The 23505-nt window shown below is 47.7% G+C and overlaps 4 protein-coding genes and 1 long non-coding RNA gene across 5 annotated transcripts; 2 read left to right on the forward strand and 3 right to left on the reverse strand.

The window, feature by feature from the left end:
• The first annotated feature begins 1008 nt into the window (after positions 1 to 1008).
• Positions 1009 to 8816, forward strand: azin1b (antizyme inhibitor 1b). The gene is made up of 11 exons (XM_058046694.2): positions 1009 to 1203; positions 3161 to 3304; positions 3381 to 3592; positions 3668 to 3841; positions 5201 to 5373; positions 5442 to 5655; positions 5723 to 5797; positions 5888 to 6053; positions 6170 to 6279; positions 7494 to 7711; positions 7789 to 8816. Exons 3-11 carry the CDS (start codon positions 3491 to 3493, stop codon positions 7850 to 7852), a joined length of 1296 nt encoding a protein of 431 aa, XP_057902677.2. The 5' UTR covers positions 1009 to 1203; positions 3161 to 3304; positions 3381 to 3490; the 3' UTR covers positions 7853 to 8816.
• A 1825-nt stretch (positions 8817 to 10641) lies between these two features.
• On the reverse strand, positions 10642 to 11545 carry LOC144899500 (uncharacterized). Its single transcript, XR_013627632.1, has 3 exons — positions 11369 to 11545; positions 10955 to 11026; positions 10642 to 10670 (listed from the first exon to the last, which is right to left on the reverse strand). It is a non-coding gene; the product is annotated as an uncharacterized LOC144899500 (long non-coding RNA).
• A 1899-nt stretch (positions 11546 to 13444) lies between these two features.
• adnp2b (ADNP homeobox 2b) lies at positions 13445 to 19333 on the forward strand. The gene is made up of 4 exons (XM_058046693.2): positions 13445 to 13806; positions 14612 to 14734; positions 15404 to 15508; positions 15590 to 19333. Exons 2-4 carry the CDS (start codon positions 14627 to 14629, stop codon positions 18299 to 18301), a joined length of 2925 nt encoding a protein of 974 aa, XP_057902676.2. The 5' UTR covers positions 13445 to 13806; positions 14612 to 14626; the 3' UTR covers positions 18302 to 19333.
• ggcta (gamma-glutamylcyclotransferase a) lies at positions 19192 to 21312 on the reverse strand. Its single transcript, XM_058046696.2, has 4 exons — positions 20989 to 21312; positions 20477 to 20622; positions 19920 to 20052; positions 19192 to 19840 (listed from the first exon to the last, which is right to left on the reverse strand). The coding sequence occupies exons 1-4, from the start codon at positions 21226 to 21228 to the stop codon at positions 19715 to 19717; spliced, it is 645 nt and encodes a 214-aa protein (XP_057902679.2). The 5' UTR covers positions 21229 to 21312; the 3' UTR covers positions 19192 to 19714.
• Positions 21313 to 21438: 126 nt separating this feature from the next.
• On the reverse strand, positions 21439 to 23490 carry snrpd1 (small nuclear ribonucleoprotein D1 polypeptide). Its single transcript, XM_058046697.2, has 4 exons — positions 23332 to 23490; positions 22714 to 22790; positions 21805 to 21996; positions 21439 to 21650 (listed from the first exon to the last, which is right to left on the reverse strand). Exons 1-4 carry the CDS (start codon positions 23343 to 23345, stop codon positions 21574 to 21576), a joined length of 360 nt encoding a protein of 119 aa, XP_057902680.1. The 5' UTR covers positions 23346 to 23490; the 3' UTR covers positions 21439 to 21573.
• Positions 23491 to 23505: the final 15 nt, after the last annotated feature.

Genomic DNA, 23505 nt, shown 5'->3' on the forward strand with positions numbered 1-23505 from the left:
GAGACGTCTTGAAGTAACTTCTTTTCTTGAGAAACCTCAGACTGTCCAGTCTCTACTTCCGAATGGATTCGGGATCCATCACATATGGCTGGATGTTTACGTCCCGCATTTTAAAACGATACATCGCCGTTTATTATCAACTGGCCGATGAAGTCGCTAAAGTCGCTGCAAATAACACAAAGTGCATATACAGCAATTGTGTTTGCTCAGTTTGCTCTGAAGCCCTGACCGCCACCACGCCAAATTAATGAGACAGGCAAAAATAATCTTTTCTCTACAGAGTAGTGAAATATCACAGCTAAACTAAAGTCTTAAGCGGGCGTGACAATGACTAATTGAGGAAATTTTCTCTTAATAATTGCAAACTTTCCACTGCATTCATAATAAACAAGACGGTATTCATATTGTTTATTTGGACTATTTTTGTACTTTTTTTTCACATTACTGGGTTGTGATTGACACGTTTATTATGAATGGAGAATGAGTAGTGAGGATTGTGGCAGAAGAGTCAACTTCCATTGCTTAGCTGCTAGCATAGCTATTTATGAAATCAAAGATATTTTTCTCTTATATGTTAAAATGCTCCTTAAAAACATTGGCTGCACTTGTGACTATAATCACAATAATATTACAACAACTTTAATTACATTTTAAGTACATTGCAGTGACATGCCAATCAATACGAAACAAGGTAAATCCCGCCCCCATAACTTTAAGTAACAACAAATGGAGAAGAACCGCCACAATATGATCATGTTAAAATATTAAAATGTTTGACGTGTCGAATGAAAGCGGGCACAAAGCACTTTTGCTTCTGAGTGATAGAGACGAGTGTCATTGACGGGAAGTGTACGGTTACGTAACTGTACGTAAACAGTATAGAATACCGTCGCGAGGCTGCTCAACTCGGAAGTACATATTTGGTACGCCCTTGCATTAGTGCTGAGAGCCGATTGGCTGAATTGAAGGAGCAAACCACGCCCACCAGCCGTTGTTGAGTTTTCCTACTTCCGGCCTCGAGGCCTCCCTGGTAGTCTTTCTCCGCCGTCACAGGGATAGCAACCGACTGAGTACCGCCAGCTCTAGCAAGCATATGGCCACAAAAGCCGTCGCTCTTTCTTTCAGCGTTGGGCCCACTACTCTTTAAAAATTCCGCCGAAAAAGAGAAGACGATTTTCCAAAACATTCTGGCCGTTATCTCACGTAAGTAGAACCAAATGTATGTATGTAGTATGTATGTGAGAGAGAGCGGGCCGGGGTTAACATGGCGGGCTGTTCTTTCTGCCTCCATTGCCAAACGTGACAGCCTCATTCTGTGTGTTCAGCTCATAACGTTTGCTGAGGGTGTCTGCGTTAAAAGGCAGGCTTAATAATCACACCAAAGGGGGGGTGTATTTTTTATGGATATTTTTATTCGGGTCGCTGAGGCTTTCTGGGTTATTTATAACGTGAGCGTCAGCGTCCATGGCGGCGACACAACATAATCATCTACTCACTTTTTCGTCAAGAAAATCGACCGTTTCCGTTTGGTTCACATAAAAAAGAATACGGATGAACCAAATACGCGAGGTTTTCAGCGGTGTAATATGTGTTTACGTGTCTTATTTTGCTTTGCTGTCGCAGTGAATGTGCTTAATCGCATTTGTCAAGTTGTGGCGCTGCGTGTGCGCATGCGCAGTGGCTTCATATTAGTGGAGAACTATCACCAAGTGCGTCAATGTTGCCAAGGTGACAAAACACACTTCTACAGTAGTAAAGTTTAAAGGTCAGATATCTTTCAAATGGTGAAAACCCAAAACCCGGCTCATGAATGACATCAGAGCAGCTCACAAGTTCATTTTAAAACTCAGCAGCGACTAAGTTAGATCATGAAATCATAGAATACATCATAGTATAAGTCAGTTCCACATGAGCAAAAAGCAAGTCTTATAAATAGAGAATAATAGAGAATAAATAGTGTGCAGGTTGCAGGGGTGTTCAACTGTCATCACTATTAGAACTGTGAACTATTGCTCTCTTATGATCAATTTATTATCAATTTTACACAACTGTATTTACCAAGCACATCTCTGTTTAGTCTTAATGCTATTTTGAGCTAATTTGTCATTATATAAAAGACATGAATTCTGAAAATTGAAGCAAATATTTGTTGACCTTTTGGTGAGCTACTCCGAATCAGCTGATATCGTATCAGCATCATAAGGCTGGACGCACTAGTATGTGTTCTATGTTCATTAAATAAGCACACATAAATATCTGGTTGGACGACAAGACCTCATTTGTATAATGAGTAGATGGAGCAAAATTTTACTAACACAAGCTAGCACGTGATATCCACCTCACCGTGGGACAAAAACAAGCTCCCAACTAACTGCATTGCTTGTTTTGTTGTTTTTTTTAACAAAATGTCACTGTCAAAAAGTCAAATATTTAAATATTTACGACTGTATTTGGTGATAGGAGCATAAATGTGACTATAGGGTTGTTATTTCATGTCTAGAGGGCTCTAGTGGGTAAAAAGTGTATTTAGAAGGCGGAAACCAGGTTTTTTATGTCTTTCTGTTATGTCTACTACATTGGGTAATAGGAGCATACGTGTGACTATAGGGTTGTTATCGAGAGGGCTCTAATAATAATAATAAAGGTGGGAAACAGGGTTTGTTATTTTCTCTTATGTCTACTGTATTTGGTGATAGGAGCATAAATGTGACTATAGGGTTGTTATTTCATGTCTAGAGGGCTCTAGTGGGTAAAAAGTGTATTTAGAAGGCGGAAAACAGGTTTTCCATGTCTTGTTTTCTGTTACGTCTACGATATTGGTAATAGGAGCATACATGTGACTATAGGGTTGTTATTGAGAGGGCTCTAATAATAATAATGATAAAGGTGGTAAACAGGGTTTCTGTTATTTTCTCTTATGTCTACTATATTTGGTGATAGGAGCATAAATGTGACTATAGGGTTGTTATTTCATGTCTAGAGGGCTCTAGTGGCGAACGAGCGAAAGACATGGTGTCTGTAAAAGGAAGCGGCAGAACAAAGTAGTTTGAGTCCTGACGTCATTCCGGGGTGGAAAAAGGGTTAAATGTCAGTGAGTCGTCCCAATGGGAATGTGTGTGTGTATACCAATGGGAATTTGTGTGTGTGTTTGTGTACGCAGGGCTCCCCTGTCTCTGCACAGGTGTATGAGCGCTACCCAGAGGGCCTAGGGGCGGCTCTTTACCGGGAGCACTTCGACTTCAACGCTGAGCCGCCTTGGGATCCTAGCTGATAGCGGGACAGGTCCATCTCCTGACTTGTCCATGTGAGTGTCACACACATGTACATGTGCCGACACGGCGTGATGCAGTGATTGGCTGACCGATTTGCCTCTCTTGCAGTTTGTTGCATACCGGCAGGACCCCATTGGCTCAGTCGTGTGACCCCACCCCCACCCGCTGAATCGCTCACCCGGTCTTTATGATTTTTGGCTTTGTGGAATACGGTTAAGATGAGATCACTCACTGACGGACCCGGCTACACCGTCCAACTCCTGGAGGGGGGCGTCACCCTCGAAGACGTCATTGACCAGCGCATCTGTGAGCAGGCCCCGGTGGGTACAGCAACTCGAGAGGGTTCACACCAGGTCCCGCGTGGTTCCCCCAGCTAACAATGTTGTCTTTTGCAGGTGGAGAAGAGCGCCTTCATGGTGGGCGACCTGGGCGCTCTGATGCGCCAGCACGCCACCTGGCAGCGCCTGGTGCCGCGGCTGCAGCCCTACTTCCCCCTCAGGTGCAACCGCAGCCCGGCGGTCATGGAGGTGCTCTCCTCCTTGGGCCTGGGCTTCGTCTGCGCCAACAAGGTGAGCGCTCAGACGTTCTTGTACCGCTTATTTAATGTCACAAACAAGATGGAGCCGAGATGGAGCTACCGCTATATGTTTTATATATCCGGGTCCGGGTCATGGGGCCAGCAGTCTCAGTAGGGAAGCTCAGGCTTCCCGGTCCCCGGCCACCTCCTCCAGCTCCACCGGGAGGACACCCAAGGCGTTCCCAGGCCAGCTGTGAGACATAATCCCTCCAGCATGTCCTAGGTCTGCCCCGGGGCCTTTTTCCCGGCTGGGCATGCCCGGAACACCTCACCAGGGAGGCGTCCGGGCCATGTCCCAAGAACCAGATTTGGCCGCCGAAGACCGGGTTGTATTTAGAAGCTGGAAAACAGGATTTCTATGTCTTATTTTCTACTATATTGGGTAATAGGAGCATAAATGGTGACTATAGGGTTGTTATTGAGAGGGCTCTAATAATAATAATAATCATAAAGGGCTCTAGTGGTTAAAAAGTGTATTTAGAAGGTCTTATTTTCTGTTATGTCTACTATATTGGGTAATAGGAGCATACATGTAACTATAGGGTTGTTATCGAGAGTGCTCTAATAATAATAAAGGCGGTAAACAGGGTTTCTGTTATTTTCTCTTATGTCTACTATATTTGGTGATAGGAGCATAAATGTGACTATAGGGTTGTTATTTCATGTCTAGAGGGCTCTAGTGGGTAAAAAGTGTATTTAGAAGGTGGAAAACAGGTTTTCTGTCTTATTTTCTCTTATGTCTACTACATTTGGTGATAGGAGCATACATGTGACTATAGGGGTGTTATTTCATGTCTAGAGGGCTCTAGTGGTTAAAGTGGATTTAAAATGTGGAAAATCTGTTTGTCTTATTTTCTGTTATGTCTACTACATTGGGTAATATGAGCAGTGTGACTATAGGGTTGTTATCGAGAGTGCTCTAATAATAATAAAGGCGGTAAACAGGGTTTCTGTTATTTTCTTTTATGTCTACTGTATTTGGTGATAGGAGCGTAAATGACTATAGGGGTGTTATTTCATGTCTAGCGGTCTCTAGTGGGTAAAAAGTGGATTTAGAAGGTGGAAAACAGGTTTTCTATGCTAGCTGTCCAAATATTTAATTTGTAAATAAGGAGGCTTCCTTGAACGGCCACAAACGAGGGATGATTGTCCCACGCTGCCACAGCTTCCCGAGTTAGCAAGTTAGCAGCTCCGATCCCTCCTGCTACATGGTGTTATTCTCTGTCAGACCATGTGTGAGGTGTGTTAATAAAGCAGAGGTACGCAGACGGTCCCATTATGGTTTGTCCATGAGCGAGGCGAGCGGCTAAAAATGGAGACCCGGCGTGAGTCGCTGTGTTGCGTCTTGCAGGCGGAGGTCAACCTGGCCTTGGAGCACGGCGTGTCCCCCGACAACATCATCCTGGCGGGCGTCTGCAAGCAGCTGGCGCTCATCAAGTCGGCCTCCAAGAACGACATCCAGCTTCTCGTTTGCGAGAACGAGGCCGAGCTCTCCAAGATTTCCCGCCTCCACCCGCGCGCCAAGTAAGTGGTCAAAGTCGCCGGCGGAGGACGCAAATGTGAAATTAACGCCCCACGCGGTCCTCGTCCAGGCTGCTGCTGCAGTTGAGCACCGATGCGCACGCGGCGGAGACCAGCGTGGCTTTCGGTTTGTCCCTGAAGAGCTGCCGGCGCCTCCTGGAGACCGCCAAGGGGCTCGGCGTCCAGGTGGTGGGCGTGGCCTTCCACGTCCCGAGCTCCTGTCAGGACCCGCGGGAAGCCTACCGCCACGCGTTGTCGGATGCCCGCTGCGTGTTTGACATGGGGGTGAGCACGCGGCGTCTCGCCAGATGGACTTAGTCCCCCTCGCTGACCCCCTCGTGTTGTCTTCCAGGAAGAGCTGGGCTTCCGCATGAACGTCCTGGACATCGGCGCCGGATTCACCGGATCGGAGTCTCAGCTCAAACAGGTCGATGTCTTGGCTCGGTCGGACTTTGACACGCCGCTCGGCGTCCCGAGATAAGACGTGTTGACATGCGGTTTGTTGTTCCGGCCGCAGGTGGAGTCCGCCATCAGCCCGCTGCTGGACGCCTACTTCCCGCCACGCTCCGGCGTGCACGTGCTGGCCCAGCCGGGCGGCTTCTACGTGGCGTCTGCCTTCAGCCTGGCGGTCAGCGTGATCGGCAAGGAGGTGGCGACCCGCCGCTGGGACCGCTTGGCTCCAGGTGGGCCGTGAGCGCGTTTGCTGCATCAGATGTTGCGTAATCATAACAAAGCCGCCGCTCACATTCCTCTCTGCTTGTTTTTCGCCGTCTTCTCCTGACCTCGCGGTTGTAAACAGGCGATAACGGCGACGACACCGAGTTCCTGTACTACATGAACGAGGGCGTTTATGGTCCGTTCGGCATCAAGCTCCTGGGAAGCGCCATCGCCGCACCTTGCGTGCCCAAGGTTAGTAGACCAGGTGAATCAATCACCTGGAAGAGGGTGTTGTTTTCAACAGGAAGTCCATCCATGTTCCTCCGCGTATCCGGGTCCGGGTCGCGGGGGCAGCAGTCTTAGTAGGGAAGCCCAGACTTCCCCAACAGGAAGTGTCCCGCTTAAAGGAAAAGTCCACTTTATTGGGAATGTTGCTCATCATCCACCATCCTTATGTGGAACATGGACACGCGACTTTGTCCTTTCTGTGCATTCTAAAGATACCCAAACGGCTAAAAAAAAACCCCAGCTAATTATCTAACGCAGGGGTCTCAAACTCAATTTACTTGGGGGCCACTGGCGCTCGGGTCTGGGTGAGACTGGGCCGCATCGGGTTTTAAAAAAAAAACGCATTTATTAAAAACAGAAAAATGAATAAACTTTGCTTTGGTTTCAATTTTCTGCAAGAAAAGCTCTGATTTTTCTACACAAAATAAGATGAAAAATAAATAAACAAATCAAGAATAAAGAAAATCAATCAATCAGTAATAAATAAATATAATAATAATAATAATAAAAGGGCAAATAATAAAAACTTAAGAAACCACATATAGTTGGTGGGTAGACAAATGATTTTTTTCAGATTAAAATGAACAAAGCATTATTAGAGCCCTGTAGACATGACAAAACACGACTATAGTCACATTTATACTCTTTTTATTTACAACATATTGCGCAACTGCAGGGTCTTGAGACACATGCTAACTCGCAAACTAGAGAGCTAGCGACCTAAACGGTAGCCTTCAAGTTATTTCCTTTAAACTTAAATAGCCAAAAACTTACCACTTCCACACACATAGGGAGGATAACTATTAACAGTTATTTAACCTTTAACATGAACATGAATCAAACGTAATAATTTTTTCTGGGTACATGATACCATACGGCATCCATATCAAAACTTTCATATCAAGGTGGGGGCCTCAAACTAGTGTCCTGCGGGCCACATTTGGCTTGCGGGCCGCATGTTTGAGACCACTGATCTAACATGTACAAGAGCACATCATGTTGCCAGGCGTACTGGAAGGTGGATGAGGACAAAAGGTCCACCTGTCCTTGAAGTGACCTTGTTCCCTGCCATGTTCTACCTATCCGGGAAGTCGTCCATGTGCTCGTCCGGAAGACGTCCAGCACGTCCCTGCGGGTAAGATGCTGAGCTGAGTCCTGACCATGTCGTCTTCACGCAGCACGCGCTGCGCGCCCAGGAGGCGGTCTACCCCAGCAGCCTGTGGGGGCCGTCGCTGGACCAGCTGGACCGCGTGGTGGAGCGCTGCCTGCTGCCCGAGCTCAGCGTGGGCGACTGGCTCCTCTTCTCCAACATGGGCACCTGCGGCCTGGACGACTCCGGCGACCTCTGCGCCGCCCCGCCGCCGCCCGTCCACTACGCCGTCTCCGTCACCGATTGGTGAGTTTGTTAAGCGGGCGTCCATAAAGCGGACAAGAACTGATCCCGACGCCGCGTGTGTGTCCGTCGCCCCTCAGGTATCAGATGCAGGAAGCCGGTGTGGAGCTCAATGGTGCCATGAAGACCCTCGCCGTGGTGTAGTCCCCCCCCCATGTACCCCATCCCCCCATGAGCCGTGTGACACCGGGGATGGGGTCTTTGGGACAAGCGTTTCTCTGTGGTCCACATTCCATCCTCCTCGAGACGAATTCAGTGTGGTTTCACTTCCTGGAAGATTTTCTTTCTTTCGCCCCCCCCCCCCCCCCCCCGTCAGATGAAATCAGTCCCGTCCAACCGACATTATGCAACAAAATGGATGACTCTGGAGTTGGGAACACCCCCCGCCCCCGTCAAATACACCCATTGTTGGTGGTGGTGGGGGGGTGTTGTGCTAATCCTCTTTTCCCTCCCGTCTGCAATTGATTGATTGCTCTGTGCTCAACTCGTCCACCGTCCTGTGAACCCCGTGTCCGTTACTCGCATGACTTTTGAAGAATGGACGTCTCGTGTCGTGTGGATTCTGTACCTGACACCCCCCCCCCCCCCCCCAACGCCCGCTTGGCATCGCCGTAATGAAATCAACACAATGTTAGTACACTTTTCTTCTGCGTGTATTTTCTATTTATTGGATTAAGCTGTGTTCGAGTCCCATTCAGCAGCTCCTTCCTATTGATAATAAAAATAATAATAATAATAATAATAATATTGCTGTTTTTGGTCCCTTCAAGGCTACACGTGTGCTGTGACTGCCGTTTGTCTCCTCAGTGTTTTTTTTTTTCATCTGCTACTATTGAGGTTTCAAATGCACTAAATATTTCATAGGCTTTAAAGAACGTCCACAGACGACTTCTTGCAACCGAAATGTTTGTTCCTATTAAAGGCGACCTGCCCTGTGTGTGTGTGTGTGTGCGTGTGTGTGTGTGTGTGTGTGTGTTATAAACAAGTCATGTATTCATGAATTGCTGTCTAAAGCACTAATGGACCATAGCCTGGTTTTCACTGTAAATTGTGCTCGTCAAAGTAATGAAAGTGATTAATTTAATACATTTCTGACTGAAATCATCCATCCTGTGTCTTTTGTGCTCTTTTGTGCTAAATTCTACACTGGGGCATCAAACCCAAGTACAACGGCCATCATTTGTACACATATATATATAGACCTAATGCTCATAAATAGAATCAAATATGAATACACATTTTGACCCCGCCTGTAATTGCAACCGGCGTTTAACTGTCGCCAGACCCTACCAATGGGGGGGGGGCATCACTTTGAGACTCGAATTCTATTTGACAATTTCCGGTGTTTGGCTTTAATTGATGTTTTATTGTTATGCAAATTTGGAGCGGCGCACCAGAGCAGGAGGGGATAGAAAAGAAGACAAAAGGATACTGGGGAATGCAAGGGGGACAATACAAGGAGAGACGAGAACAACAACAATAACAGAACCACAGCAGTACGACATCAGCAAATATGATGTCTATAATGGCTATAAAAGACCATCATGGACAGTTCTAGGGTCGCGGGTATGATGTCGGGGTACACCCTGGACTGTAATATTACCGAAATGAAACATATTAGTGGTAATAGTAGTCATGGAAATAGGAGCCATGGTAGTAAACAGAATGACAATAAAACACCATTGTAATATATGTATTGTAATATCATCTCATTACTCATAATAAAATAAAAGTACTAGCATAATGACATCTTGGATGAGTCAATTACGTTGGAAAGTACTTATATACTGTTTTTTACTGTGTATTTGTATGTGTGCAAATACCTAGGCCATTTTTAGGTCATGTCTGGGCCATGTGTAGGCCATGTCGAGGTCATGTCGAGGCCACATCGAGGTCATGTCTAGGTGATGTGTAGGCCATGTCTAGGTCATGTCAAGGTGATGTGTAGGTCATGTCGAGGTCATGTCAAGGCCACATCGAGGTCATGTCTAGGTGATGTGTAGGCCATGTCTAGGTCATGTCAAGGTGATGTGTAGGTCATGTCGAGGTCATGTCAAGGCCACATCGAGGTCATGTCTAGGTGATGTGTAGGCCATGTCTAGGTCATGTCAAGGTGATGTGTAGGTCATGTTGAGGTCATGTCAAGGCCACATCGAGGTCATGTTGAGGTCATGTGTAGGCCATGTCTAGGTGATGTGTAGGTCATGTTGAGGTCATGTCAAGGCCCCATCGAGGTCATGTGTAGGCCATGTCTAGGTGATGTGTAGGCCATGTCTAGGTCATGTCAAGGCCACGTCGAGGTCATGTTGAGGTCATGTGTAGGCCATGCCTAGGTGATGTGTAGGCCATGTCTAGGTCATGTCAAGGCCACGTCAAGGTCATGTTGAGGTCATGTGTAGGCCATGTCTAGGTGATGTGTAGGCCATGTCGAGGTCATGTCAAGGCCACATCGAGGTCATGTTGAGGTCATGTGTAGGCCATGTCTAGGTGATGTGTAGGCCATGTCTAGGTCATGTCAAGGCCACATCGAGGTCATGTTGAGGTCATGTGTAGGCCATGTCTAGGTGATGTGTAGGCCATGTCTAGGTCATGTCAAGGTCATGTTGAGGTCATGTGTAGGCCATGTCTAGGTGATGTGTAGGCCATGTCGAGGTAATGTCAAGGCCACGTCGAGGTCATGTTGAGGTCATGTGTAGGCCATGTCTAGGTCATGTCAAGGCCACATCGAGGTCATGTTGAGGTCATGTGTAGGCCATGTCTAGGTGATGTGTAGGCCATGTCTAGGTCATGTCTAGGTCATGTCTGCGCCATGTCTAGGCTATGTCGAGGTCATGTCGAGGCCACGTCGAGGTCATGTCAAGGGCCATGTCGAGTCTAGGTCATGTCGAGGTCATGTTTAGGCCATGTCGAGGTCATGTCTAGGCCATGTCGAGGCCATTTCTAGGTCACGTCTAGGCCACATCTAGGCCATGTCAAGGTGATGATGTCAGCATGTACGCCATGCTGAGATTTTCAGTGAGATGATATATTGTAAATGGGGGGGGGGGGGTAAGGTGAACAAAATGACAAACAAAAGCAATATTTCCCAAACAGAGGATGACAGCAATCTTGTCAAGTAGCTGGTATAACAGTTTGTTGAGTGTCTGGGCTAACGGTGGATTGAAGAACTCCACTCTGGAGGAATGGTCCTCCATCCTTTAGTCCACTATCCAAAGTCCACAGAGCAAAAAGGAAAAACAGTCCTACCAGTTCAATGCCGCTTCTGAAGGGTTGATTCCATGCTTGGTGTAGAACCAAAGCCGTCTATGAAAACCTGACCTGTAGAGGCCACAAACAGGCATCAACATGTCAGTCAAAGTGTATTGGATGTAAACACGTGTAAACACATTCCAAACAATGACATTTTCACCCTTCATAGTTTCAGTAAGAGTTCAACTCCTCATGTGGCATTCATCACACTTTACTGGATAGCAATACGTTTAGCATTTTCAGACATATTTACATATATGCATACACATAACCAATACATAATCAATAAGGATGTATGGAAGGGCTTTTCAATCAGCCGCTCAGCCGTAACCTAGCAACCCAAAAACAATTTAACAATTAACATACATATGTAGCGGCCGCAAACATGGCCGCTGAGAGAGAAAGGCTTACCTCAAACTGGTTTTCTTGAGGTTGGTTTCAAAAAAAGGGTTGTGAACGTGCCGCTTGTTGTGACAGGAACCGCTGATTGATCACACCTGCTGGCACTTCGGTGTTTCCTTGCAGCAACGACAGCGAATCAGGAGGGGACTTCACGTCAGCTGACCAAGTCATATGACCGCTCCTAGTTAGTGTTGTACCATGATGGATGGATGGATGGATGGATAGATAGATAGATAGGTCGTGTCTAGGCCATGTCGAGGTCATGTCTAGATCATGTCTAGGCCATGTCTAGGTCATGTCTAGGCTATGGCTAGGTCATGTCTAGGTCATGTCTAGGCCATGTCTAGGCCATGTCTAGGCCATGTCTAGGTCATGTCTAGGCCATGTCTAGGTCATGTTTAGGCCATGTCTAGGCCATGTCTAGGCCATGTCTAGGTCATGTCTAGGCCATGTCTAGGTCATGTCTAGGCCATATCTAGGCCATGTCTAGGCCATGTCTAGGTCATGTCTAGGTCATGTCTAGGCCATGTCTAGGTCATGTCTAGGCCATGTCTAGGCCATGTCTAGGCCATGTCTAGGCCATGTCTAGGCCATGTCTAGGCCATGTCTAGGTCATGTCTAGGCCATGTCTAGGCCATGTCTAGGCCATGTCTAGGTCATGTCTAGGCCATGTCTAGGTCATGTCTAGGCCATGTCTAGGCCATGTCTAGGCCATGTCTAGGCCATGTCTAGACCATGTCTAGGTCATGTCTAGGTCATGTCTAGGCCATGTCTAGGCCATGTCTAGGCCATGTCAAGGCCAATAATAACACAGCAGTGAAATTGCCATTTGGAATAAATAATAAAAATAATGGAAAGTTATGAAGATAAGAAGATGACCACAGACAATGTTCCTTTTTTCTATGCCGCTTATCCACACTAGAGTGGGGGTATGCTGGAGCCTATCCCAGCCGGCCAATCCCAGGGCACATATACACAAACAACCATCGGCCAATGAAGCTAACATGTCTTTGGAATGGGGGAGGAAGCACGGGGAGAACATGCTAACTCCACACAGAGATGCCCAAGTGGAGATTCCAACCCGGGTCTTCCCATCACCATGACTGTGGGGCCAATTTGCCAACCACTCATCCACCGTGCGGTCGCAAAAGTTGCCATATTTGTTAAAAAAAAACAACAACTAACACCAACAGTTTAGTTGGAAGTGATGATGTTTGCGTAAGTGTAAAACTTGTCATGTTTGGTGAAACAAATACCAGAAAAAATGTTTATTTTTATAAAATAAAAATTTGTTTTCCCAACATTTGTTCGGAAAAAAACACTTTATTGGAAGTTATGAGCTTTGTCTTAAAGTATAAGTTGCCATATGTGGTAAAAAAAGCCTTTTTAGTTGGACCATCCGAGGTGCGCATTAAAACATAAGTTGCCATATTTGATTTAAAAAAAGACGCGTTGACGTAAACACGGCCATATATGGTAAAAATGTCTAATTGGAAGTAATGATGTTTAACGTAAATGCAACAGTTGCCGTATTTGGCACGTTTCGTTGAAAATGATGTTTTGTTTACATAAACGCGAAAGTTGCCATTTGTTGTATTAAAATACGTTTACGTGTGACAAAAGTTTTCGCAAACGCAAAATTTGTTTTTAAAAAAATTATTTAGACTTTTTAACACTTTTTAAAAATGTTCTTTTTTTCGCTAAACGTGTTGCGCTAATAGCTAGCCTCATTTTAGGCCAGCCAATGAATTCAAGCAGTGAGTTTGACTCCTCCTGACAAAATGGTGGCCGCCAGCCATTGGCCAATAAAAGTAGCATGATGTGACGTCACGAGACGAAGCACCGCCCATTTAGCTCATTTTCCTCGCAGCTCATTGGACCAGCAGTGGGTCATGTACCACGTGACGATCCCATCATGGCCTCTGTGGCCACGCCCCCTACACTTAGCTATGTTGCTGTGGGAGCCATAAATCCAATTAGCAAGTCAGGTATGTCATCAAAGCGTAAAGTTAATTAAGAAAAATTTCACCTGGACTCTCCGGGAGTTACCTGGACTTTGTTGAAATGGTAATAAAAACTTATTTAGCAAACAAAGCCAGAAGTCTCCTATTGGTCGGTTCGTGCTGTATGCAAATGAGGCCCCCACTACGTCAGATCCTGAACTTGAGCGCCATTTTTTTCCGTTACGGCGAAGAAAGGGACAAAAAGGCCGTGGCGAAAAAAAAAATAGCGATTGTCTTCGTCTCCGGTGAAGCAGCACCGCCCCAACCGACGTCTTTAAGTATCGGAGCGGCCGACGGACAACCCCGGATGCGGCTCGGATGAGTGTCGCTGGTAGCGGCGAAGCAGTGTTGTTGTTTCACGGACCGGGGACGGGAAGTGGGGCTCCTCGGAGGAGGAGGAGGAGGAGGAGGACACCGACGCTACTTTGGAGCCGACACCAGCAGGTAAATGTCCGCCGGGAGGAGGCGTGATGCTGCCAATCACTCACGGCGAGCATCGTATTTACGTGGATAGTTTTATGTGTCGTGGACTTGTAACTCTTTTTAGTGTCTTTGAACGCCTCGTTTGGCAAAACATAATGAAAAATGCAACCTTTTTGCCGAGTTGGGACAGGTTATCATCATGTGTGCGTGAACGTGCCACAGCCAAAAAAATGGCTGTCATTATCATGTTTCCTTGTACAAATACACGAAACATCACACGTGAAAGTATACCGTGGTACTTTACTGAGTATAAATGTATTATAACGCTGGAAGTATTGGCTTCTTCTACAAAATGTGGCAGTGACGTCACAGCGCTCACCCAGCACCGGAAGTCGTCCCCTGATGCTGCTTACAGCCACCAGGGGGCAAACACTTTGCACTTGTTGGAACCCATTGATTGATTGATTGATTGATTGATTGATTGATCATTCCCGCAAAACAAGGGGTCAAAGGTAAGGTAAGCAATGAGGCATGGCTACGTGCCGCCATCTTGGAAATGGATATATTCATAAATGTCTATGACTATGGAGCGGTGTTTGTGTTGGCATGGTAACGGGCTCGCTCGCCACGCACAAACTTATATTAAAGAATGTAGACGTTCTGTTTTGGCGATGAAGCTGCCTAAACCACACAGGAAGTAGATGCACAAGCGCCATGGCGATCCCACGTGGTGCGACAGAAACCGATCAAAAGTTTGTCGTAAATATTAAAAAAAGACGTCAGCAAACATGCGGCCGATCTAAATGCGAATACTTTCTCCCTGCAGGGTACGTGAGGAAAAATGTATCAGCTTCCGGTCGGGAACCTCGAGAAGATCCGAAAGGCGCGCAAGGCGGTCAAACATGTCCTGCGTGACATCGGCCTGGAGGACTGCCAGAACTTCCTCAAGGTTTGTCTTCATCGTCCTCGTTAAAAATCATAACAAAAAGACAAGCTGGTTGAAGGAGTCATGCCTACTTAGTTCATCTAACAGGAACTTAACAAGGAAGTACGCTACACTCACTTTTCAGACATTGTTAGCTAAGATAGCGTGCTAATAATATTCATAACGCCACACCAGCTGTGGAAAATAATAAAAACACAATAGAAACCACCATATTGTTCCCATGATTACTGCACAGGACTGACTCAGGCTGGCCACAACAAAAGGCCAATCACTCAAGTGAATTTCTGCAAAGTTGGTTGCAATATTCATTCATTCATTTTCTACCGCTTTTTCCTCACGAGGGTCGCGGGGGTGCTGGAGCCTATCCCAGCTGTCTTTGAGCGAGAGGCAGGGTACACCCTGGACTGGTGGCCAGCCAATCACAGGGCACATATAGACAAACAACCATTCACACTCATATTCATACAGTGGAACAAAATACAGTGGAACCTCGGTTAGCGCACGCCCTGGTTTGCATACTTTTTTTCGGTTGGCGTATTATGTAGAAAGTAATCAAAAACAATAACCTATGCAGTAACAAAATAGTTGGGCCTTTTGTTGTGGCCAGCCTATATCACTATATTTATGTCTGTCACGGAACGAGGCCACGTTGTGAAAGTGTGCTCCTTACAGGAGCAGGATGAAAACCCCGATCAGGACCCGGAGGAAGCGGATCCTTTCAAGGGCACCGAGTGGGGCGACTTCATCGACGGCTACCACGGCCGACTACGAAAGAAGGTGACCTTGAAAGACCTTGGCGTGTGTCGGTGTTGACGGACAAATGGTCTTCTTCACTGTTGTGTTATCTGGTCTGCCCAGTGGCCTTATCGGACCAGAACCATGTGCTGCGCCATGTGCAAGTACTCGTCGCAGAACATCTTCCACTACCGCAACCACGTGGCGCGCTGCCACGAGTGCTTGCAGACCATGTGCGCGCTGACCACCTGCCAGCGTTGCGTCTTTGTGGCGCACCCCCGCGTGGTCAAAAAGCACATCCTGTTCTTCCACGCCGGCAGGGGCATGGGCCCGCAACCCGGGGAGGCGGTGCACCGGGGCAACGAGCGCTACCAGTGCAGGAAGTGCGGCTTCCCCACGCATTCCATCTTCGCCATCAAGAAGCACATCATCCTCAAGCACATGGAGAGCCTGACGGACGAATACATCGGGTACCGGTACCCGGTGCCGGGCTCCTCGGTCAAGATGTACTGCTGCAAGATGTGCAAGGTGAACACGGGGACGCTGGACCAGATGTTGCACCACATGCTGGTGGAGCCCAAACACTACACCGTCAACTCGCAGGTGCAGACTATGATTTTCGAGAACAAGAACGTTGTCAAAGCGGCGCCCAACGGCAACGGTGTATTCGTCACGTTGCCGAGCATCGCGCCGCGGCCGCAGCAGGGCCAGGTGCTGAACAGTAAGTCCTTTGTGGTGCCCAGCAACGGGCAACATGGCGGCACCGTGGTGGCGTTGCAGCAGCTGCAGGGGGGGCCCAACAGCACCGCCCTCATTTGTGCCCCCGGCGGAAACCAGGCTTTTCTTCCGCCGCAGGCGTCGGCGCTGGTACAGCTAGCGAGCGCTGAAGCTAAAGGTTTGCTCCAGCCCGGTGCCACCATCGCCCTGCGGGGGTCGTCGTTGGTTCAGTTTCCCGGCGTGTCCAACGTGTCCCTGAAGCAGGCGCCGGTGGCTGTGGCGCCGCCTCAAACGCAGTCCATCCTCATCCCGTCTGGCCTGCAGGCCAACATGTCCGGCTCGGTGCCCAAACCCGCCGTTGTGGTGCAGAACCCGCCGACAAACCAGGTGACCCTGCAGGGCACCATGCTCACGTCGCAGTCGCTGCTCAGTCACCTGATCCCCACCGGGAACAGGGTGAACGGCATGCCCACTTATACCTTCGCCCCCCTCCAAGTAGCGGTGCCGGCGTCCCAGAACCCGGCCGCCCTCCCCAAGCCCGTGGAGCCCGTGGCCAACTCCGCCAACCAAACCAAGAAGTGGATCACCTGCCCCCTTTGCAACGAACTCTTCCCCTCCAACGTCTTCGACATGCACATCGAGGTGGCCCACCAGAGCAAGTCCACCGCTTCCAGGTCGGAGAGCCTCGCGGGGCGGGCGGCGTTCCTCAAGAAGATGCCGGATAAAACGCTCAAATGTCTGACATGCAAAGTTCTTCTGTCGGAAAAGAGCGTCCTTCAGCATCTGCTACACGGACTCTGCTGTCTCTACTGCGCCGTCACCTTCTTCTCCGTCAAGCAGCTCATCGAACACGTCAGGCAACACAACCCCACCGGGAAGCTCTACTGCGACTTCCTGCGGCAGAACTACAAGATCTACACCAAAGGCAACGCCGGGATCCTCTTCCCGTACTTTGACGTCTCCACCACCGCGCCCAAGGAAGTCTTGGGCGAGTGCGAGGTCAACCTGGCGCTGGTCACCAACTCCCTGGAGCTCATCTACGTCAAGCTGCAGCCCAGCAACCAGCCCGAAGTCTGCCCCGCCCCCGTCAAGGTCAACACCACTTCCTGTCCCTTCTGCGACGAGAAGTTCCAGGAGGAGTCCAAGCACCTGCAGCACCTGAAGCAGAAACACTTTGTGGCGCCCACCATCCACGCCATCCTCAAGACGGAGGCCTTCAAGTGCATCTACTGCAACGGCGTCTACACGGGCAAGGTCACGCAGCAGGCCGTCATGCTGCACATTCAGCGATGCCGCAGTTCACCCAAACCGCCAAAAATTACAGCGCCGCCACCGCCGCCGCTTCCCAAAGCTGTTCAGCCGCCCCACCAGCCTTCGGGACTGTACTTCCTTCAAATGCCACAAGGGGTCAAACAAACGGCAAGCAGAGCTCCTGGTGTTGTGACCCCGGTGCCGGTGGTGGCGGCAGCAGCGGCGGCGGCGGCGGCGGGAGGGGCGTCTCCGCAGCAGAGCGAGGAGGAGATGCAGTCCACCAGAAGGTTGGAAGCCGCCTTGAAGGAAGTCATGGAGTTCAACAAGCGGGAACGGGAGCAGAAGGCGGCCATGCGCAAGAAGCGCGAGCATGATCGCGTAACGATGCTGCCGCCGCCCGAACCTGAAGTCCAGAGCGACCCCAACATCAAACTGGCGCTGGAGCCCACCCCGCTGGACCGCAGCGGCCCCGACGAGCGACGGGACTTCATCACCAAGTACTTCAACGTCAACCCGTACGCCTGCCGAGCCGAGACCGAGGAGCTGTGCCGCCGCCTGGCGCTGACCAAGGCGGAGGCGGTGGCGCTCTTCAGCGCCAAACGCAGCCGCTGTCTGAAAAGCCTCAAGAGGAACTCAGCCGCCGTGCTGCTGGGCTTCAACATGGCCCGCATGGCGCAGCTTCAGCACCGACTACACGTTCCCGAGCAGCGGCCCGCTGAGCTGCGGGAGGCGGAGCCGGAGACTGAACCGCCACCGGTCGACGCCACGGAGGCGACGACAGGAACTGGCGAGGACGGGGCGGAGCCGATGGATGAAAGCGGGAATGAGAAGATGGCGGATGAGGTGCCCATGGAGCAGGACGGCTGAAATGGACCTTTCATGGCGGCGTTTGGTGACCTGAGGCTTCTTCTTGACTGTTTCTTCACAATAAAAGCACTGCCTTTCTCCTGCTACCTTTTCTTTAAACCTTTTTCTACCAGATTCTTTTTCATATCCATCATCACCTCAAGATGGAAGTCGAGTACGGTTAGAACTTCTTAAACTTCTGGACCTTCTTGTTGCTTTCAGTCACCTGGTTTGCTTTTCTAAAATGGTGGTGGACTTTTTCTTTACAGCGTTCACTGCTGAAGACCGCCAAAAGAAACACTTTTGTTGTTTTGTTTTTTTACACAAACATGCTAACCCACTCCACTCCAGTGTAGGTCAACATATGCTAAGCTATTAAATATATCTCAATCATCAGTCCAGATGCACGCTATCTTCTTTTCCAAACCACGGTACCAACAACCCAAGTACCACATCAGGAGGTAATTAGGACTGAAACATCACGACATGACTACTACCGGGAGAACCAGAGTAGAGGGGGGAGGTGCCGCCTGCTGTGGCCCAGCAAGGTGCACCGTATTCGGGCACAGGCTGAGGTCACCATGGAGGTCTCTGGTGAACCTTTTTGCAACTTTTCAGACGCTGTGGCGCTGGCGTTTCAGGTGGCTGATAAGTTTTGGGTTTTTTTTTTGTGTGCTCGATACTTTTTTCCGTCATTGTGGAGAATTTGGTACAACGAGCGTTTGAAACGTCTTCCTTTGGAACGGGAATGTTGGTTTACAAGTCGGCTCAGGGTGACATGGCGTCAATGTCGCAGGCAGGACACAAAAGGAGCATCTTTTTCATTCAATATTTTTTAAAGGAAAATCCTTTTTTTTTCTATTTTCATCAGATTTTTTATATATATAAAATATTGTCCCCAGGACCACACTTTGGACACCCCTGCTTAGAACAAAGTACCCATTGAGTAAGATTGTAGTCCACATGTATGGCCTACCTAACATATGTACTGATGCTATGTCATTTATTTGTATATATAGTACTATATATATACACCGTACTACGATACATATAGTACTACATATAGATCATATTTTACTGTTGTATTTTTGTTTGTTTTTCTACATTTCCTTAAGTGGGTCGGAAAAGGCTTTCCAAATTTGTTAATAATAAGACTTCATTGTTACATCCATAATAAACTTATAACATATGAAATGTTTAACTTTATCTGAAATAATTTATTGTATGTTCTGTCAAATTTCATTGTTTGGAATTATTTCTTTTTTTTTTTAAATATATGATTTAATTTTACTTAATTGTCCAAACCTTTTGACCAAACCTAGGATGCTAGGTCCTCGAAAATCCGCTTCAGCTGGCTCAGACACCACCAACACATCTGAGGATGTGGTCGTTTTATTCACAGCATCGTTGGTTGGTTCTTACTGTCATGCAAAACTAATGCCCGTCTGTTTTGATGCGATCCAAGATGGAGGGCCCCGTGTAGTTGTTGGCCTCCACGGCCTGCAGCCTGCTGCGGTATTCCACAGGGAGTCCGTTCTGCTCAGCACCCCGACACACCACCTGAGAACACAAATGACATGTTTGGAATAAAAATAGCCGATTGTGGACGGACGTGTGAGACGTCGGCCATGATGCGTACGTGTTTGTACTGCGGGGAGGGAAGACACGCATGGAAGTTGTTCATCTGGTATGTTCTGCACATTATTGGTCCATGGCTGCTCTCTACTAACACTTCCAGTGGAGAGTATAGTCCATCCTCGACTCCTTCCTGCCTGAGAACACACAAAGACTTCTGTTATATAGAGGATCTTTGAGTAACTTTTTACAGTACTGGCTGAAGTTGGTTAGTTAAACGTAGTACCTCGGACGACCTGTAGGAGGCAGCATTGTGCCGTAGCTCACCCAAACAACGGCTAAACCTTAGCTCAGTCACTTTATAATTGGTGTTAATTTCTTTCCTTAGCATCACTGTCCCGTTAAGGACACATTATAGGAACACTCGCGACAACACGGCAGCGTGGTTTCCCATTTTGGAAGTCAAGACACCGTTTGAGCTTCGCGCTCTTGCCGCCCACAATTGTTAGCTTACTTAGCTTCCGCCTTCGTCGGTCACCTCGCTTCCCGATTGGCTGTTCCCGATTCGTCAACAATCACAATCCCGGAAGTGGAGTGAGGCGCGTTCGCGGTGAGACTCACTCGTCCAGGCTGCCCAGGTTGTCGTTGTTTAGAGTCCAGACCACCCCCCACACCTCCGAGCCTGGACTCTCCCGGATGGTCGCCACGCCTCCGTGCCAGTTGTTCCCCACGTTGGCCCCCCACAGGCCAAAATCCAGTTTGTAGTTCTGCACCATTAGAGCAAAATGGTCGTTATGCTAAATTAGAAATACTACAATATTATACTATAATACTGTTTAACAGCAAACAAACGGGTAAGGCTTCATCTCGTGAATAGCAATTACAAGCAGGTAAAATCAATGGAAGGAGCCAATGCTGCCTTCAGGTGGTAACGGAAAAGGAAAAACTGGTATTTTAACGGTTGCAGCATAAACACCTGCAGCGGTTGTGAACCATCAATTATATACTATACAGTTTGAATGATTTTATGCCTTGTTGACAACGTCGAACACGTCAAGATAACAGGTGTCTCTCCACGTTGTACGCATGCTAGCAAATTAGCATTATTGTAACAAATACAAAAATGAATTAACCTTCAGTTGAGCGGTGGAAAAGAATGTCGCCGAGGGGTTCGCCAGCTGTAGTCTCTCCTTTAACAAGTTGCTCCCAAAAGCGAAATACGTGAATGTTCCCTCGTCGTCGTCGGCGGCTTCCGTCATGTTGAGCGTCGCTAGCCCGCTCCAGCACATATAGCACGCAGCTAACACGTTAGCATAGCAAACAAGACCCGGTAACTGCCTCAAAGCGGCGACTTTGTTGATAAACACTCCCATTGCCCTTAGGTTAAGTCGGCACACGGTTAGCTAACAGCGAGTGTTGCCTTCATTGAATGAGTCACGCACTTCCGGTTACACTGTCAAAGTAAAAGACTCCAACTGTGGAGTAGGTGGAAATGAATGAAGCGTGACGTAAACAATCCTGTCATGTGACAAGCAGCAACACAAACATCCTCTGACGACATTGGCTGGAAGGAAACAAAGATCTGCTCGAGGGGCCTTTTAATGTACAAAATAAGGAACAAGAAAATTGGAGGTGGGGAAAAAAAAGAAATCACAAAGAAAGAACAAATCCTGTACAAAAACATTGAGCAGGAGAGCAGTGATCCTCCAGCGTGGCCATCATCTCCTGGGACCCCCTCGGCCTCGTCCCCGTCCTCTGCCGCGTCCTCTCCCTCTGCCCCGCCCCCTGCCGGCCACTTTAGGGTCAGAGTGATGTTGACAGTTAGTTCACATGTTCTATGCATTGTGTGTTTTGTACAAAGATGAGTGCTTTAAACTGGACAGGAAACTAGTATAAAAACCCATAAAGTGTTGTAGTAAAAATAAAACGCCGCATCGCATCCTTCTTACCCGCTTCCCTTTTCTTGGACTTGATCTTGGGCTCGATGTCTACCAGCAGCGTGTCCAGCGGCAGGCTGTCGGGGAGGATAAAGTAGCGGATATTGTTGCCGCGGATGCTCAGCGACTCCAGCTGGGTGGGCTCCCGGTTCTTCAGCGTCATCTTCACCGCTTTCAGGTGCGTGTTCATGCTCACGTCAACACCTCCGAAAAAATACACACGCTTACACAGTGGGAACACGCAAATCGCGCGCAAGACAACAGGCCCAAATTCCGACTTGGGACTCCCGAGGTGACGGCAAAATAAACTGCTAGCGTTTTATTTTCGCACGTAGTAGCGTGTAGCGATATCACCAATTTACATTCCAACATGGTAGGGTATCAGCCTGGTGTCAACGAAACTGATAGTTTTGTATTTCATGTCAAAAACAAGTCATGCATCATACAAAAAAGTAAAATAATCAACGATTCATTTAACAATTAGGTTATGTATTTATTTTAATCTGAAGTAGCTGGGTAATTTCTATACAGCTGCAGCAATATACCACAGAATAAATATAATAATAATACAAAATATGAAAATATGAAAATTGTAATCTAACCAATCAAAATGAAACTGTAATGAAGAAAATCATTACAATAAATGAACTAAAACTTTATTCATAATTCACACATGGCTCTACCTACAAGCCATCATTTAAAGAAACACTTCTAAGAAAATATCTCAAATGACTCATGTATCCAAAAGTAGCGATATCTTGATTTAAGTATCGATATTTTAAGCCCGGTAACGACATTTCAGTATCGACCCGCACGTCACGAAACGACAGTACGCCCCCTAGCGGCCAGCGAGCAGCACGCTCGCATTCAACCGGTCTATAAGAAAAACACGCAAAGATCGGTGAATTAATAGTCTCTTACCGGTGATGGTTCCGTGGACTTGGGTGCCGTTCTTCAGCTCGATGGTGACCGTCTCGTGGCTGAGCTTCATCAAAAACCTGTTTAGGACCAAACAATTAAAAAGGAAACTACTCAGCGTCCATCTTTGTTAGCTTAGCTAGCAGGCTAACGCGTTAGCCGAGGGTTGGAGGTCAGAAATCCAAAAACAAGACGCAGTGAAATCATTTAGTGGGTCAATATTGGAATAATTACAGTAGAAAATATATTTTACAGTGGCTGTAGTCGGTGGTTGATTATTTTTGTGTGTTAAACCGCTAAATGCTAACCTAGCTCAGGCTACCAGCTCTGTTACAAGGAGTAGAGTGTATACATTAAACGCCATTGCCACATACGCTATTATGCAACTCATAAACACATTATCAATGCTTCATATCGCCCAAATGTATACAAATTTACTTCACAATAAATTAGCTCATTGTGCTGTTATGGTTCCCGGCAGCTAGGCTAGTCTGCACCGCTCCCATTCATTCACATCCCGCCAAGTCCCAATCCCATCTAACTCCATCCGCCCTCCATACTTAATTTATCTCATCAGACATCATCTAATCGAACGACGGGCTGAGTTTAAAATGTACTTACCTGACTAGTTTCATGGTGTTGCGATAAATCCTACACCAAAATGGGGGTACAAAAAATTACGGCGCTAGTTTGGCAGCAGGCCGCTAATGTCGAATATACGTTGGAGTGGCGCTTCTGTGACGTCACTTGAAAGCGACGAAAAAGTGTTTTGTACGCACAGCGACGCCCTCAGGC

Source organism: Doryrhamphus excisus, linkage group LG7 (genome assembly GCF_037039965.1).
Source record: "Doryrhamphus excisus strain RoL-2023G ecotype Guam linkage group LG7, RoL_Dexc_Guam_v1.1, whole genome shotgun sequence".
NCBI lineage: Eukaryota > Metazoa > Chordata > Actinopteri > Syngnathiformes > Syngnathidae > Doryrhamphus > Doryrhamphus excisus.

Coding starts and splice junctions, on each gene's coding strand:
- azin1b (XM_058046694.2), top strand. CDS start 3,491: ATGAGATCACTCACTGACGGACCCGGCTACACCGTCCAACTCCTGGAG. Junction 5,798..5,887: donor CGGAGTCTCAGCTCAAACAG/GTCGATGTCTTG, acceptor TTCCGGCCGCAG/GTGGAGTCCGCCATCAGCCC. Junction 7,712..7,788: donor GCCGTCTCCGTCACCGATTG/GTGAGTTTGTTA, acceptor GTCGCCCCTCAG/GTATCAGATGCAGGAAGCCG.
- adnp2b (XM_058046693.2), top strand. CDS start 14,627: ATGTATCAGCTTCCGGTCGGGAACCTCGAGAAGATCCGAAAGGCGCGC. Junction 14,735..15,403: donor ACTGCCAGAACTTCCTCAAG/GTTTGTCTTCAT, acceptor TGCTCCTTACAG/GAGCAGGATGAAAACCCCGA. Junction 15,509..15,589: donor ACGGCCGACTACGAAAGAAG/GTGACCTTGAAA, acceptor TGGTCTGCCCAG/TGGCCTTATCGGACCAGAAC.
- ggcta (XM_058046696.2), bottom strand. CDS start 21,228: ATGGGAGTGTTTATCAACAAAGTCGCCGCTTTGAGGCAGTTACCGGGT. Junction 20,623..20,988: donor TTTCCACCGCTCAACTGAAG/GTTAATTCATTT, acceptor CTAATGGTGCAG/AACTACAAACTGGATTTTGG. Junction 19,841..19,919: donor CCTCCCCGCAGTACAAACAC/GTACGCATCATG, acceptor TTGTGTTCTCAG/GTGGTGTGTCGGGGTGCTGA.
- snrpd1 (XM_058046697.2), bottom strand. Junction 21,997..22,713: donor AGTCCACGGAACCATCACCG/GTAAGAGACTAT, acceptor ATTTTTTCGGAG/GTGTTGACGTGAGCATGAAC. Junction 21,651..21,804: donor GTCCAAGAAAAGGGAAGCGG/GTAAGAAGGATG, acceptor CTGACCCTAAAG/TGGCCGGCAGGGGGCGGGGC.